The sequence below is a fragment of the Leucopleurus acutus genome, assembly GCF_964270905.1.
Source record: "Leucopleurus acutus genome assembly, chromosome: 19".
NCBI classification, from domain to species: domain Eukaryota; kingdom Metazoa; phylum Chordata; class Mammalia; order Artiodactyla; family Delphinidae; genus Leucopleurus; species Leucopleurus acutus.
The window spans coordinates 59,490,130-59,507,893 of record NC_139161.1 but is presented as its reverse complement, the minus strand read 5'-3'; the positions used below and the strand labels follow the sequence as shown (position 1 = coordinate 59,507,893).

General features: G+C 51.7%; 1 protein-coding gene across 3 annotated transcripts in view; it reads right to left on the bottom strand.

Annotated features, from left to right (window-relative positions):
- SHMT1 (serine hydroxymethyltransferase 1) overlaps positions 1-17,764 on the bottom strand; it is a 32,865-nt gene that overhangs the window by 7,101 nt on the left and 8,000 nt on the right. Inside the window, exons 1-5 of one of the 3 annotated variants that reach the window (XM_082861319.1) lie at positions 14,336-14,441; positions 8,073-8,187; positions 6,786-6,931; positions 2,112-2,227; positions 1,693-1,853 (exon numbers count right to left, since the gene is read on the bottom strand). In XM_082861319.1, the coding sequence (XP_082717445.1) occupies positions 1,693-1,853; positions 2,112-2,227; positions 6,786-6,931; positions 8,073-8,168 (519 nt within the window). In that variant the 5' untranslated portion in view covers positions 8,169-8,187; positions 14,336-14,441. Of the gene's footprint in view, positions 1-1,692; positions 1,854-2,111; positions 2,228-6,785; positions 6,932-8,072; positions 8,188-11,601; positions 11,859-14,335; positions 14,442-17,764 lie in introns of those variants that run through there. The other 2 variants (XM_082861321.1, XM_082861320.1) reach the window with 2 other exon arrangements.

Genomic DNA, 17,764 nt, shown 5'->3' with positions numbered 1-17,764 from the left:
TGGAAGGCCACCCGCATGGTGAGGACGGGGGGGGGGGGGGGGGGGGCCCTGCAGGAAGGAGGCCTTCCGGTCGCGGCACTAGGCCAGGTGGGTGCCCACCTGTCACCGGGGCACCGACCTCACCCCATACACAGAAATCCCTTCCCAACAGACCACGGATCCATGTGCAGCATGTAAAACACAACACCTTTTTTTCCAGGGGGTCGGGGGGAACTCATTTCTTAGTAATTTCAGTTTATTAAAGTTGTGTTAAAGCACTTGTGCTGGGGAGTGGGTATAACCACAGAGGGGTCGCTGTAGGGAGACTTTAGGGGCCTGGGAGCCCCTGGGGAGGAGGTGGTTGGAAGCCCCTGCCCCCGCAGAGGGAGGATTCAGGTTGGGTGGGCGCCCTTTCCAAATGAAAAAGGTGCCTGCAGCTTAGCACAGCTACAGAGCTTGTGTGAGACGTCGCTGGGACCGGCGGAAGGATGCTCTGGGGCTTGGTCTGGGGCTTTGTTTCAAGGGCGTGAAGCGGTTCCTCCTCAGTCACCTGAACTCGGTGAAGAAACTGTTGGCTTAATAAAAAATCAACAGCTGACCCACAGTAAAAAATTGGACATAATTCTAAAAAAGTTTTAAAGGAGACTGATTACCAAAGAAACACAATCTGTTGCTACTCTCTCCCTCCACATTTTGCTTTTTAAATTTGTGGGATTTTTTAAAAAGGTTTTTTGTATCTTGAAAATTCAACAATACAACAGCTCCTGGAAGGATTCACAGGCGTTCATCACAGGGCAGCAACAGGAAGTGGAGAGGAGAGATTCCTGCTGCGGTTCCTGTCTGTCCGTGTGGGGCGACTGCTGGGAGGTGACGGTCCCGCAGAGAGGGCAGGGGCTGGGGAGGGGCCTGGCAGGGAGGCAGCCCGGCGGGCAGAGGAGGGAAGCCGCTGGCTGGATTTTTCAAAGAGCAAAGTTAGCTCAGCGAGCGTAATGCTGCGCGGCTGCCGTGGCTCGGTGGGTGGCGGGGCACGTGGAAATGACCAGGAATGGCCATTCGACAAGAAACACCGGAGACGGGTCCAGACCCAAGGAAGCAGCACCCTGTGCACCACAAGCCACGATGCAGGTTACCTGCTTTCCACCCCACTCTGGTCGTCCTTGTTGATCAGCCGCCACGCCTCCGCGAGCCCACCAACCTTACATGCGGGTTTTGACCACACTGTTTATGATGACGAGGGCTGGTCCCATGCCGGGCACAGGCGGGTACTGGGTGCAGCTGGCTGAAGTCAGGTCCGGCAGGGGCGGGGGTGTAGACACAGGCTACTCTCACCATGCCAGGCGTGGGTGGCCGCACAGCCCCGGCTCTAGCCCCCCACCTGCAGGGACTCGGCCGGCGTGGAGGGCTGTGTGCTGGGGCCAACCCTGGGGGGTCTGGCTGTCACCCCCCCCCGGTTCTGGACCAGCCAGCACCCCGACTGCGGCTGAAAGCCGTGGTCAGTCGCCTCCCCGCCCGTCTCCCTGCGCCTCAGCTCAGCCCCTAAGCGCTCCATCCCCTGCGAGCCCTGAGCGCCTGAGGGTCCCCAGGGCAGGGAAAGGACAGTGACAGGGGTACTCCCTGAGGTGCCTGGGAATGAAGCTCTGTATTCCCATGGGCGCGCCCAGCACTGGAGGCTTTGAGAACAGGCCGTGGAGCTGCGGAGAGACGCACTTGTACCTTGTAGGGCATAGATTCGAAAAAGATGGACGTAGCAGAGATCTTCTTCTTGTTGGTCATGAACCCATGGGTCAGGTGGCCCCCGTCGGGCAGGTCCAGGCCCATGATGCGGCCGTGGGGCTCCACCAGGGCTGTGTACACCGCGAAGTTTGCGGGGGAGCCTGGAGTGGGCAGACCAGGGAGGTGCGATTACTCCTGCCCACAAAGCCGTCGACCAGGGTGGCCAGAACAGGCCTGACCGCGATGCACTCCTCTGGCCCCAGGTGCCCCTGGTGGGGACATTCAGAGACGGGGGCTGCCCGGGAAGCGCTCGTGTAGCTAGCAGCCGAAGGCAACAGGGGAAGACCCCAAGCCCAGCGGGATCCCCGGGAGGCTGGCAGGAAGGGGTCTGCCCAGGCCTGTCTGGACGTGGTGATTACCTGAGTAGGGTTGGACATTGACTCCCCAGCCCTGGGGGTCCAGGCCATAGACCTGCAGCGCTCGCTTCTGACAGAGGACCTCCAGCTCATCGATGAATTCCGTCCCGCCGTAGTACCTGCAGGGAAGGCAGGGGACGTGGGCCCACGCAGCCCACCTCTGCACTGAGGACGGAGGAGCAAGGGTGAGAACGCGCACCCTGAACCCACGCGACAGCTTCCGCCAGCGCCCAGGGGACTGTGTCTGGCCATCTGTGAGGAGGGGCGGACAGACCTTAGGGACACTGTCACGGCTGTGTGATCACCTATGTAAGGTGCCCACAGGAGTCAATTCACAGGGGTGGGGTGGGGAACAGTGGTTGCATTCTAATAAAATTTTACTTTTGGTTGAGTAATTCCATATCAAAATTTATCATGCATTTGTATTTTTTATTATTTGTATACTAATACTTGTAATAACTCAATCCAGAAGAAATTTTTAACACTTAGGCCTTGTGGTCACAAACAGCTTTAAAAATTTTAAACTAAATGTATATACGTTTTTTGAGTATAGTGAAAACCACATAACATAAAATTTGCCATCTTATTAACCATTTTTAAGCATTCATTTCAGTAGTGTTACACTGATAAGTACGTTCACATTGTTGTGTAACAGATCTCCAGAACATATTCATCTTGCAAAACTGAAACTCTGTATCCACTGAACAACAGCTCCCCACCCGCTTCCTGCCCCTGGAAACCACAGTTCTACTTTGTTCTGACAATTCCAGGAACTTCATCTACGTGGAATCATACAGTATTTGTCTTTTTGTGACTGGTTTATTTCATTGAGCATAATGTCCTCAAGGTTTATCCATGTTGGAACAAGTGTCAGGATTTCCTTCTTTTTTGAGGCTGAAGGACATTCCAGTGTATGGATGGACCACAGTTTGTGTATCCACTCATCCAACAGTGGACACTTGGGTTGCTTCCACCTTTCGGTTCTTGTGAATAATACTGCAATGAACATGGGTGTACAAATATCTATTTGAAGTCCTGCTTTCAACCCTATTGCCTCAACACCCAGGAGTGGGATTGCTGGATCATATGATAGTTCTATTTTTAGTTTTTTTAAGGAACCTCCACACTGTTTTCCATAGTGGCGGCACCGTTTCACATTCCCACCAACAGAGCACGAGGCTTCCAGTTTCTCCACATCCTCGCCAACAACTGTCATTTTATTTTTTTGATAGCAGCCCTCCTAGGGGGTGTGAGGTGGTATCTCACCGTGGTTTTGATTGGCATTTCCCCGATGGTTAGTGATGCTGAACGTCTTGGCGTGTGCCTGTTGGCCAGAGTTACTGTTTCATGGGTACAGAGCTTTGCTTCCACAAGATGAAAAAGTTCTGGAGATGGATGGTCACCATATCAAGAGTGTACTTAATGTCACTGAAGTTTTTACTTAAAAATGGTAACTTTTACGGTATGCGTATGTTACCACACTAAAGAGGGGGAATGTGAGGTCTGTACTCAGAACACTTCAGACACCAAACGTGTGGGCTTTTTCCTCACACCGACCAGCTCTGACAACCCTGTTGCCCTACAGTTCAGTTCTGACCTAGCTGCCCCGAGTTAGCGCCAGACCTACAGGACCTGCAAGGTTCGGGCCCCCCCATTCCGTGTGATGAGCCTGGGGTTCCTGTAACACCCCCTTAGGTCCAGCAATTGCTAGAGGGACTCACAGAACTCAGGGCGGCACTTTACTTACTGTTCCCGGTTAATTATAAAGGACACAACTGGGGCTTCCCTGGTGGCACAGTGGTTAAGAATCCACCTGCCAACGCAGGGGACACGGGTTCAAGCCCTGTTCCGGGAAGATCCCACATGCCGCAGAGCAACTAAGCCCGTGCGCCACAACTACTGAGCCTGTGCTCTAGAGCCCACGAGCCACAACTCCTGAGCCCGTGAGCCACAACTACTGAAGCCCGTGCGCCTAGAACCCGTGCTCCTCAACAAGAGAAGCCACCACAATGAGAAGCCCGTGCACCACAGCAAAGAGTAGCCCCCGCTAGCCGGAACTAGAGAAAGCCCGCGCGCAGCAACGAAGACCCAACGCAGCCAAAAATAAATAAATAAAATAAACTTTAAAAATAAAGGATGCAACTCAGGACAAATGAAGAGATGCATGGGCAGGGTATGGGGAAGGGGCTTGGAGCTTCCACGCTCCCCCCCAGGCGCCACCCTCCCAGCACCTTGATGTGTCCGCCAGGCAGGAGGGTCCCCAAGCCTCGCTGCTCAGGTTACTATGAGGCCTGACCGGTGAGATCGGCTGCCACGACTGACTGGGTCTCCAGCTCTCCAGTCAGGCCACCAGCCCCCATCCCGAAGCGCTCGAGGGGCCACCAAGTGTTACCCCTTTAACACACACTAGGTTCGGTGGGAAGGGCTCATCGTGAGTAACAAAAGCTGCTCAAGGGATTTGGGAGCTGTGTCAGGAATGGGACAAAGCCCCGATACCCTTCTACCATACTCTTGGGGTCCACAGAATTGAACACTTTACCTGGGGGGACTGAACGGCACGCATATTACATCTCAATAAAACTGTGATAGAAAATAAAAACCAGAACTTTGTTTTTCCACTTGTATCAGGCAGCCGTTAATGCTAGATCAATATTGTTTTCAAATATTAACTCTGAACACTAATAATGTTCCAAAAGGTTAACTGACGTTACTGACAAAACATGAAAATGGTTAATAATCACCTCTTAAAAGAGTATTTTACCATGAATAAATGAGTTAATTATCTACACACCTATTTGAGTTTTTAACGACAGTCTTACTTGGTTCAGGGAAGGAACTGAAAACCACAGAACTAGTCTTACAGCTGAAAGGGGCTTCCCGGACTGATCTGGAGGGTCCCTTCTGCCTCATACTCCCTGCTCTATGACCCAAAGGGCCTGGTCTCCCACAGCTTGCGGGAGAGCAGCCCACGCCAGGGACAGAGCTGTGGACGGGCAGGATGTCAGGCTGCACCATTTTCCAGGGGAGCAAAGACAGGACGGGATCTGAGTCACTGCAAGTCTCCCACAGAGGCAGCTGGGAGCTGTGGCAGGAGCCACGTGGCAACAGGGCCCATCAGACTGGAGCAGCCTCCTTCACGTATTCCCCAATTCCTTATCTGAAAAGGGGTGAGCATGCTTACTTTGTGGTCGGGCTGTGGATACCTAAAAATGAGGGTGTGTGACCATGCTTCGTGCTGCTAAAATGCGAGAAAATGAGGCTCGGGGGTGAAGAAAGTCAGCGAGTGCTCAGGGAGCGGCAACGCGGCCCCGGCTGCTGTCCCTCCCCACCCCCACTTTCCCCTCCATCCCCCCCCCCACACACACACTCCCATCTGCCCGCACACCCCATTCTGTTCTGGGCTAGGGATTCGGTTTTGGCCTGGGATCCAAGCCACGGTCGACTTGACCCTCCAGAGAGCGGATGCCCCTCACTCATGTCGCCATGGGAACAGGGCTGGGGTGGGGGGTACTGCTGTGGCCACGGCGCCCTCAGCCCCAGCAGGAAGCAGCAAGGCTTCTGTACCACACCTCTCTGCAGAGGCACCGAAGCATTTTCTACAAGGTCAGCTGGAAATGCCAGAACCCCCGGGGCAGCCTGGGGTTTGGAGTGTGTGTGGTTTTCCAACATCAACAGCCAATTCTCGGACACCAACTAGGTGTCCAGTGATTCCACTCGGTTCCGACACTGACCACCCAGAGTCAGCACGGACCCACGGGCTGAGGGCTCAGGCCCACAAGTCTACCCCCAACTTCAGACGTCAGGAGAAAGTCCCCGGTCACCAGGCCACCCGCCCTGCTGCCCAAGGTGGCTACAAATTCTGGGGTGCTCACAACCCCCTCAGGTTCAATAATTCACTGGAACAACTCGGCACTCAGGAAAGTGCTTTACTTATGATCACTGGTCTATCATGAAGGACTCACCTTGGGAACAGCTTAATGAAGGAGACGTGTGGGACAAGGTAAGGGAGGTGTGTGACCCACAACCACTGCCCTCTGGCTGCCCCACCCTGCCCCTCCCAGGGGGTTGGGCATCGGGGGCCAAAAGTGCTGACCCTCTAATCAGTGTAGCATGGCATCTCCACTCCAAGGTGACCCTCCCTTTTCCGTGTCCTTTGGGACACAAGTGTACAAATTTGCAAAAACCTCATGTTAATTCTGGAATCACCATCTTTGCCTCACCATGACTGTAATGAAAACCGGAAATGAATACGACTTCTTGTGGTTCTCAGGGTGAAGGAGTTGACGGAAATCACTCGGTAGGTAAACCCAGCACTTAAAATGCTGAAACGCTTTCTAGGATGAGAGGTTATTTTCACTTTGGGGTCCCCTTCCTGCTACGGAGGCGATTCCCCACACAATCTTCCACTAAGCACTGACATTCCTCGGGAGGTTCAGCTACGGCCGGCAGCTGCTCCTTTGGGACTGGCTGGTATTCCAGAAAGGCCCCAGGGGGATGGTCCAATGGACCCTGACTATCGTGCCCTGACAGCATCGGTGCTGCCACCCTCTGGGAATTGTAAGAGAGGAAACAGAAGGCCCCGCTGTTGAGAACCTGGCTGTCTTCTGAAATTTCCCCAGTTTTAGACTCCATCCTGATTCACTGCCTCGGAGGCAGGCCTGGATGACACTCACGTACCTTTGGCCCGGGTACCCCTCGGAGTACTTGTTGTTTAGGCAAGAACCCAGGGCCTCCAGAACAGCCCGGCTGGCAAAGTTCTCGGAGGCGATCAGCTCCAGGCCGACCCTCTGCCGGTTACTCTCCTTCTTAATGATGTTGTAAACCTGACGAGAAGAAAACAGGCGCTGAACACTGGGACATTTCAGTTGAACGTTTCGCTCTGATCAAAGCTATAACCCAGTAAAGAGAAGAGACGCTATTACACACTCATACTTTGCCCTCAGAAGCCGAGCATAACCGGACTAAGGTGATTCCCACAGCACCTAAGGAACAGAGGAAATCTTCCTCAAAGCTTTTAGCACCTGGGAAGGAATTAACAGAAAATGAATTAAGGAAAACAAAACGATGGAAGAGAAGATGATCCTTAAAACACATATCCCCAGAATTTTAAATTCTATACCATCTTGTTCTTTTCATCCCTACAGTTCACCAAGTTTTCCCTCCTGAACCTTGCTCCCCTTCCTTAAAATAAAAGATGTTTAGATAAATCCACAGACACAAAAAATAGACCAGTGGTTGCCTAGGGCTGGGAATTTGGGGGGTGGATGGGGTGACTGCTAATGGGTTTGAGGTTTCTTTTTGGAGGGATTAAAATGTTCTAAAAGTGATCGTGAGTACTCTAAAAACCACTGAATTGTGTACTTTAAATGGGTGACTTGTATGGTAAGTGCATTCACTCCTCTCACGCATAAAGCTGTTGTAAAAATACGTAAATAAAAGATGCTTCTAGAAATACTCCTCTGGGGCTTCCCTGGTGGCGCAGTGGTTGGGAGTCCGCCTGCCGATGCAGGGGACACGGGTTCGTGCCCCGGTCCGGGAGGATCCCACATGCCGCGGAGCGGCTGTGCCCGTGAGCCATGGCCGCTGAGCCTGCGCGTCCGGAGCCTGTGCTCCGCAACGGGAGAGGCCACAGCAGTGAGAGGCCCACGTACCGCAAAAAATAAATAAATAAATAAATAAGAAATACTCCTCTGAATGTAAGGAAAAATGTAAGGTCAAATCTCAATGACCGACCGGTCCCCCTTTCCTTGGGAGCAGCCAGCACAGTGCTCTGCACTTCGCAGAAACTCAAATATCTAAATTTACCTTCAAAGGACTTTTAGCCACTTTGCAGCCACTGCCTATAAATCCGCCCTCTTACCTGAACCACAAGGCTGTCCCGAGCACGGTTTATTTCTAGTGAGAACTAGAGGTCTGAACAAGGGCCTCCAACACCAGAACACCCGATAGGACCCGCAGTCTCACCTCCACGTCGCTATCTTTCAGGGGCTGCGCCAGCATCTTCTCATGCGAGGACCACAAGCTGGCATCCACGGGGGCTCCGTTGACGGGAGTCGCCATCGCGCTGGTTCAGAGTCGCCTAAAAATGGGAAAACTTCCAACATTAAACTCAGTCACAGCTTGGGGCTTCCCTGGTGGCGCAGTGGTTAAGAATCCACCTGCCAATGCAGGGAACACGGGTTCGAGCCCTGGTCCGGGAAGATCCCACATGCCGCGGAGCAACTAAGCCCGTGTACCACCAGTACTGAGCCCGCGCGCCACAACTACTGAAGCCTGCGCACCTAGAGCCCGTGCTCCGCAACGAGAAGCCACTGCAATGAGAAGCCCGTGCACGGCAACAAAGAGTAGCTGCTTGCCGCAACTAGAGAAAGCTTGTACGCAGCAACGAAGACCCAATGCAGCCAAAAATAAATAATTAAAAAACCCTCAGTCACAGCTCAGTACCACCTGTCAGTTACTGAGTCGCCAAAGTACTGACACACGTGTTAGCCTTGCCCCCAGAACCACCTGGAGACCACGAGGACTCTGCTGCAGAACCACCACGAGGGCTCCCTGCTGGTTCATCAGGAGACCCACCCTCCTTGCCTCGAGGCCAAACCAGCCTCACGGAGCCAGACATCCCCTCTTCACAGCTGAACTTATCCTAGTTGTGGCTTAGCTCTAAGCCAGCTTCCTTGAAGGCAAGGACTGAGGGTTACTTTTTACAAAATCTCCCACAGTACCAGGCACAGCCATACAGGAGTAATATTTGCCAAGTGAGCAAGTGAATTGCTGGCTTATTATTCCTTCCATTTTTCAAGTACTGAAAATGAGACTCAGGAAAGTATCTTAGCCAAGGGCTGCAGAGCCCGCTGGCCACGGAGGACAGACTCAAACCCCAGCTCACACTCCACACACCCAGAGTCCCGCCGCCGGGGCTGCAGGTAAAGCGCGCGCTGGCTGGAACCCAGGCCTCCCGTAAGGACCACGGTCAGAGGCACACGCCTGGATTCGGCATCACTGCAGTACAGCCAACTGGACAGGCGTGTGTCTTAACATACGTTCCCACAAAGAACGAGCATGTGAGCTCAGTGGTATTTCTGCTCAAGTGAGAGCTTAAATATTTACAGGAACTGCCCTCCTTTCATCAATAGTTGGCAGCTTTTCAGTGCTCTCCATGAATTAGGTAAGTTTTCATTTCAAATTCTCTCCCTCAACAATTACTTGATGGCGGCCTGCAGCAGCCATGGCATTGGCATTGGGAACACAGTGGGAACCAAACGGGCGGAACCTTCGTGGCGCTTACCGGGGGAGGCGGGCAGGAAACAGAGCAAGCGCACTAAATGCAGGTGGATAACTGAGCCACAAGGACTAGAGCTGGGGCGGGCTCAGTCTGGACTGTTGGAGGCTGTTGGAGGAGAGGACACCAGACGGAGCACTGGGTGTGTATACATAATATATATAATATATATAACATATATAATATATATAATATATATATAGGTCTCTGCTCCTAAAACCCCCGCGATTCCCTGGGTGATGGGAGTATCTTTTGTCCTGATGAGGCGACTCCAGGCGGGCTCCTGGATGGGCACTGGCCACCAGAAAGACCAGGGAAGCTTGGAATTTGCAGCACCTGCACGGCCGGCCCCAACTCCTCCACAGAGGGGAGGGGGCTGGAAATGGGGTTAATGATCCATCAGGCCTCCAGGAAGAAGCCCCCATAACATCCCAGTACCACGGGGTTCGGGGAGCGAACCAGGTGGGTGAACATTCCACACCGAGTGGGTGATGCACCCCAACTCCACAGGGACCCTCCCCAGCCCTGCCCCGTGCCTCTCTCTCTCCATCTGGCTGCTCATCTGTGTCCTTTATCACATCCTTTAATAAACCGGCGAATGTTAAGTGTCTCCCTCAGTTCTGTGAGCTGCTCTAGCAAACGCTCCAGTCCAGGGGGGTCCTGAGAGCCTCGGATTTGTAGGCAAGCCCGACAGAAGCTGTGGGTCACCTGAGGACCCAGTACTCGCAACGGCACCTGAAGTGGGCCGGGGGAGGCTGTCTGCTGGGACGGAACACTTGACCTGTGTGGTCTGTGCTAACTCTGGTTAGTGTCAGAACTGAGTTCAATTTTAAGACACCAGCTGGTGTGGCAGGAGTGCTGGGTAAGGAACTGTCTGGTGTCAGAAGTGCTGTGACTGGTAGTGGGGAGAGTAAAGGGGAGACACAGCAGAAAGAGCACAGTTTTTCCTACACAAGTACAGACAGTATAATTTGCTACACAAATATACCCAGTAAATAAATAGGCTAATAGTTCCCCAGTCACAGGGGTCCTCCTCCATCTCTGGGAGAGCTACTGAAAAGACACCATCAGTAAACTTTAACCAGGAAATCCCTAACTGGGACTTTTGAAGCAGCCGTTATTTTAACACAAGCGCAGCGTGATTAGAAATACGGCCATTCCCACAAACCCAACAGTGAGTGCTGGGACTTAAATGCCACGAATGCTTCAGCAGCAGAGGCAGCACAGGCCACCGTGCCAGGGCCTCATCCACATTGTGCCAGAAGTGGAGAGACGTGGGTGCTCTGGGCATCCTGCCCACGGCTCCTCCTAACTCAAGCCCGGATTCCCACGTGCCCTCAGCAGGTGGCAAACCCACAGAAAAAGCACAAGAGACAAAACAGGCCCTCTGGTCCTAGAATCTCAGAGAAAAGCTTCTTTTAAACACCGACTACTCAAGGTTAAAGAGGATTCAAAGGTGGCAAGCAACACAGAGCAGGTCTTTCTCAACCACCAAGTAACTGAAGTCCGTTTGGAGCCCCCTCTCCCCGCACCCCCCCCCCCCAGGACAGTCAGATCTACAACCGTCCCTGAGAGGCACTCAGACCAGCTCTGCTCAGGAGAAACTGCTCTCTGCTCTCCAGCTGTGGTCTCGCTCGTCTCACTCAGTGTCACCACCTGTGGCCCTCTGCCCTCTCTGCAATCCCTTCTCTTACCCAAGTTGCAAACTCGGAGTCCCAGTTCCTTCTCGACCCTGCGGAGGGCTCTCTGTGTGGCCGGCGCCCCCTCCTAGGCGGGCAGTGCCCCCCTGCTCTCACTGAAACCCCGTGGGGGAGTTTTCCACCATGTATCCTGTTCCCACTCAGGTCAAGTCATCCCCCAAATGGAGTGCTCAGTCCACACCCAACTTGAGTTCTAATTAAGCTTTTTTTTTTAAACCACGAAGAAGCCTGAATTCTTTATTCAAACAATAACTTCAAGGTTTTTTGACTTGTTTCAATTAAATCAATAATATCTATTACAGATATAATCTATTATATCCTGGGGCATTCTAAACTACAGTAAGAAAAGCAAAGATCCTGAATGTGACGGTTAGTTCATGTGCCAGCCTGTCAGGGCTGAGGGACACCCAGATAGCTGGCAAACATGTGAGACAAAGATCCTGAGACTGTGCTTTTTTAGATCAGAGGGAAGATCATTTTTAACTGATACTATATTTAGGGAAGACATACTTACCATCTATTCTTCAAGTCTGGAGGTTGGCTGGAAAACAGTACACCTTGAACTTCTCTCAACTTTTTTGAACTGTGATATAAGTGCACAGTTCAGTGGCATTAAATACACACACTGTCGTGCAGCCATCCCCACCATCGTCTCCAGGATGCTTCCATCTTCCCAAACTGAAACTCTGTCCCCATTAAACATACTCTGTTCCCTTCTCCTCCAGCCTGGGGTTAAAAACTATTCTAGGGCTTCCCTGGCGGCGCAGTGGTTGAGAGTCCGCCTGCCGATGCAGGGGACGCGGGTTCATGCCCCGGTCCGGGAAGATCCCACATGCCGCGGAGCGGCTGGTCCAGTGAGCCATAGCCGCTGAGCCTGTGCGTCTGGAGCCTGTGCTCCGCAACGGGAGAGGCCACAACGGTGAGAGGCCCGTGTACCGCAAAAAAAAAAAACCACACAAAAAAAACTATTCTAGTTTCTATCTCTATGAATTTGACTATTTCAGGTATGTCATGTAAATGAAATCACAGAATATTTCTCCTTTGTGTTTGGCTTATTTCACATAGCATAATGTCATCAAAGTTCACGCATGTTGGAGCATGTGTCAGAATTTCCTTCCTTTTAAAGGCTGGGTAATAGTCCATTGTATGGATAGACTATGTTTTGTTTATCCATCCATCCATTGCTGATACCTGGGCTGCTCCCACCTCTTGGCTATCGTGAGTAACACTGCTATGAACACGGGTGTACAAATATCAAGTCCCTGATTTCAATCCTTTTGGGTATAGGCCCAGAAGTGAAATTGCTGGATCATATAGTAATTCTATGTTTAATTCAAAATAAGCTTTTGGTATTTAGGAGCTTTACTTCACTATTATTAGCCTACAATGGATTCATTCATTCCTTCAACAAATATTTATTGAGTGACTCCTATATCCCAGGCACTGAGCTAGGCACTAAGAATACTAGGGTCAGCAAGACAGAGGCCCTGCTTTTATGAAAAGCAGGCTCTAAAAAAGTAAACAAGAAATATGCGGGATAACTTCAGGGGGTGATGACTGTTATGAGGGCAATAAACGGGTGGCGGGCTTCTGCCGACCGGCCGTGGCAGGTGCCTGAGCTAAGATCTGAACGGCGGAAAGGAGCCAAGCTTATGGGATGGCGGGAAGAGCCATCACCAAGAGCAAAGGCCCTACGATGGGAAGAGGTTTCACTTGTTGAGGGGCAGAAATCAGGAACAAAACAGAGACACAGGAGATGAGATCTGAGGGCCCAAAGGCCAGAGCTGGGATGGGAGAACAGATTCTCACCTTGACAGTACATAGCTGACAAGTTATTTCCCAGTGCACCTGTTTGAGAAATAACTGTCTGAAACTAACAACTAGAGAAACCCAATTGGAGAAGATCCAGGTTCCTTATGGAAGAGCAGGTGGACATCTCACGGGCCGGACCCCTCCCATTCTCCACTTCCCAACGGTGAAGACCACACCCCCACACCCCCACACCCCACACCCAGGGGAGCTGTGCTGAACTCACTGCAGAGGCAGCCTGTGGGGTTCAAGCCCCGCCCCCACTTCCTAATGTGCAGCCCCAGGTGCTGACACCTGTTTGTCAGTCCCCTCATGTATGACTCAGGGACGACAGTTCTGAGTTAATTGGGAGTTAAATGAGGTACCAGACACAGAGCACTCAGACAGGGCCAGGCAGAGTAACTACTCAAAAATCAGCAGCTACTATTGTTATGAAAGACACCTGGGGATCTTAGAGCCCTGTTACTACCACTCAGTAACCCCAGCTGAGCACCCCAGGAAAACACATCTCACTGCAGCGGTTACTATGTTACACTGTTGGTGCTTCCACTGGAGAAATGTCACTCACCTCTGGCATGATCCTCACCTCAACCCCAGGGATAAACAGTCCAAGTACGTGAATTTACTTGCCAAGGTTACCAGCCTCTCCATGCCCCCAGATCTTCCCTGGGCCTTTGTCACACAAGTGGTACCAGCCAGGAGTCTCCTGAGGGAACTACCATCTGTCCGTGTTCCCTACTTTATAGAGGAGGAAACAGACTCAGAAGCTAAGTGGCTTATAATAGTGAGAGTCAGAATCAACTCTTTTCCGTGACACTGCACTAAATAAAAGCACAATCGCCCACGTCCACTGCATGTTCCTTCAAGTAAAAAAATTATGAGTCCATAAGAACCTGAACTGGTGTTTCCAGTCCGCCAACTCTGCCCGACTGAAGCGCATGTTTGTGCCAGCCTAAGCTGACCAAGGGTCGCTTAACTTCCTGGACCTTGTCGTGCAGGGCCCCGGGCCAAGAACCCCACAGGGCAGCGCTTGTCTCCTAGGCCGGGATGAGGGATGGGGAAGACAGGCGCAGGCCCGCCCTGCAGGGCGACCGCACGTGCAGCGGCACCGCGCGGGCTACGCCACTGTTCAGGCTGCAGGGCGGCTCTCAGGCCCGCCGCCCTCTCCGAGCCTCCCCTTCCCCGCCTGCGAAATGGGCTACAGAACAGCACTCTGCTGCAGCCCCGCCGTGAGGATACTGTGGCGAGGTGACGCGCTGCACTGAAACCTAAAGTGCTCCACGAGCAACGCGGACGCCAGCACGGGCAGCGAGCCTTCGCAGCTGCGGCCGAGGCCACCGCTCCCCACCCACCCCGGCACGGGTCTCGACCCGGGGCCGCGCGCGCGCACTGCCGCCGGGTCCCTCACCCCAGGCACCAGCAAGGCGCTCCGCACTCACCCGACCCCGCTTCTCGGAGCCACGGTTAAGTGCAGCCTGGGACACCGTGCCACTCGGTGCGGCCGGCTACACCGAAGTCCGGATCCGCAATCCCGCGCCCCCCGCCACGTGATCCGCGCGTTAGGCAGGCACCAGAACCTGGCGCGCAACGCCCCGGCCCGGCCCCGCCCCAGGAGCGCCCAATCAGAGCGCGCATCCCGGCGAGCCCCGCCCCAGAGGCGTCCAGTCAGAGCGCGAAACCGGGCGAGCCCCGCCCCCGGAGGCGCCCGCGCTATTGGCTGCAGCGGGCTGGGCCCCGCCCAGCACGGTGGCGAGGTGCCCCTGCTCACCTGGGCCAGGGGACATGGTGTCATCCGCCCGGGCTGCGGGCCAGGGGCCGGGGATTTCCGAGAAGACGGAGGATTAGAGGTGGATTCTGTTGCTATACTTAACTTTTGCATTGTCCTACTTACAGGTTAGCACAGTGGTCATTTAAATAGGACAAACGTGGGTTCCAACTCCGACACTATTATTCTGCACATACAGAATCCTAGACCAGTCACTTCACTTATTGAGTTTCATACTTCTCATCTTTGAATTGGAGATAATTATATCTGCCTGGCAGGGCTGTTGGGAGGACTCATAGACATATCTAAAACACTTGACATTGTGCCTGACACACAGTAAGGGCTCAATAATATAAACCATTGTTAAGAATTAAAAAACCGAGGGGCTGCACGATATAGGGAAAGAGCTGACAAAAGTTCTCTCCCCGACAGAAGCCTGACTTTTGGACTTTCCTGTTTGTCTCTGTGTTGTCGGATTTAATTAAGCAAGAATCCTGCTAAGTCAGTTTAGACAGAACCCTACCCCCCACCCACCCACCCCCCACCCCATTCTCCATATCTGATTGGATCCTCATCCTCTACGATCCTCGGTGATGTCTGATCACCCAGGCCTGGTCGGTTTAGCCAGAAACATCAAGTTTCTGACATCACATCAGAAACGTGATGTGATGTCAGAAACCCTGACCCCCCCGCCCCCCCGATGTTTCCTCTTAGTAATTTTCCATCCACCAACCTCACCATGTTCCTTGGCTATAAATTTCCACTGCTCCTGCTGTGTTCAGAGTTGAGCCCAATCTCTATCCCCAACTGCAAGATTCCGTGGCAGTGGTCCCTACACCTACTGAAATATCCCCGCCCCCTTGAATAAAATCTGCCTTACTGTGTCATTGAATATTGTTTTCTTTAGTAGCTCCTGATCTTTCAGTTCTCAACGTACCTACAACACTTTACCTCTTACAATGTCAAGCAATTTCCAAAATGTTGCAACAAATGTCACTGATGTCACAGTGAATGGATTCAAAGCTGATTCGGAAAAGTCCAGGGAAAGACAATGAGAGAGTAGGGATCCATAACAATTCAGAGAGGAAGCACTGTTATTTCCAGGAGTCATGCACTGCAATGCATGTAAAGTTAATCCTTGAACAACTTGGGGATTGGGGGCCCCAATGCCTGCAAAGTCAAAAATCCACTTACAACGTCAAGATCAGCCCTCTGTGTCCGTGGTTCCACATCCAAGGATTCAACCAACGATGGATCGTGTAGTGCTGTAGTCAGTATTTATATAGAAAAAAAAAAAACCTCTCATACCAGTCGACCCGCACAGTTCAAACTCATCCTCCTTGAGGATCAACTGTAGTGAGAATGATTTTGTCAAATACTTTTTTGCCTAGTGACTCCCTTCCTTCCCCTAGTTCCCCTGCCCTCCACTCCCCCCCGACTTCCCCCATGGATTTTTGGAATTTAGAGCATCAAGCAGGAAGTAGATTGTAAAGATAAATACAAATTTAAAATAAAAGGCTTAATTTCCTCAGTTTGAATAAGAGATTTCCCTCCCCTCCATTTTCTTTGAGCATTTACTTTAGAAAACTTGTAAGTGCTTTCTCTTCTTTGAAACAAAGCAGGACCCTGCAGGACCTTCCAGGGGACAGACACCCCACCCCCACCCCCATGTCCCCTGCTTCTTGTTTGTAGAAAGGCTTTAGCCTCCTAAGCTTTCCCAAGTTCCAAAAAGCAAATTTAATCAGAGAAGTGAGAAAATGCAGAAACAAAGGAAAGCAGTCAAGCAAGATAAAATAATAATAGTTTACCCATAAACAAATTAAGAACCTTTAGTTCCTCCTCAAGGGCTACAGATAACATCCTGAACCGTATCCTTGAGCTGTTTTGCAGAAACTAAAACCCCCACCAGGTGGAAGAAGTTAGCTGCATGCTGCCCACCAGCACGTAGACCCCACACCGGTGACAGCCAAAAAATTGATAATTGAGATTCCCAAAACACTACCCTGTTACCTCACCACCAACCAATCAGAAGAATGGTCACGAGCTGATCACACACCCTTGAACCCTCACCCCTAATATTGTCTCTAAAAACCCTCCTGAAAACCATTGGGGAGTTTGGGTCTTTTGAGCATGAGCTGCCATTCTCCTTACTTGGCCCTGTGGTAAATGCTGTACTTTATTTCACCACAACCCTGTGTCAGTAGGTTGGCTTTGCTGTGCATCACGTGAGCAGATGCAAGTTCAGTTTGGTAACATGTCTTTGAAATGTATATAAATTCTTTTGAAGACTAGATAGGTCTTTTGTCAAATTTATGACCCAGGAATGTCGTTCTCAAGAACCTGGGAGCCATCTCTTTGAAACGGAAATGTGAAGGATCCAGCACAGCTATTTCCCAGTGACTGTGGGTGGGTAGGAGCCTCCTTCTAAGTTGCAAAACTACCTCCTGTCATAAAGATAGAAGTTTGTTGTTCCTCCTGAAACAGGAATGAAGGAACAGAGCAAAACCATCAAAAGAATGACACAGCCTTTGAGGATACAATAAAAACTGGTTAGAACCAATCAGGCCCAAGATAGTAGAAGATTCAACTTCCAGTAGACCTTGAGCTTCATTATATGCTCACTGTAATGCATTAGCATCTAAATGACACACCACAGCCACCAAGACAGTTCGAAGGCTGACCATAAAAGAACAAAAAGTGGGCCGTGGCCCAATTCCTGGAAATCCCTGCTCCTTATCCCAAATAATTGGCATAATCCTCGCACTTGTTAGCCTATGAAATTACCCAGCCCAGAGAAACTAAAACTCCACACCCCAGCGCTGCTCTCACCTTCTGAAAGGGACTGCATTCTGCCTGAGGAATGTGTGCATATCTCTCTAAACAAACTCGCTTCTACTTTACTATGGCTCGCCCTTAAATTCTCTCCTGTGTGAAGCCAAGGACCCTCACTTGCGGGTCTGTCCCATCCCAGGAACTCGCGCGAGACCTGAGACGTGACTATTCTCTCACTCCCCCATTCTCCTGCAGCACCTTTTGTGGCGGCCACGAAAGGGACATCGAAGGGCATAGTGTTGATCCGCCTACTGAGCTATGGCTCCCCTCT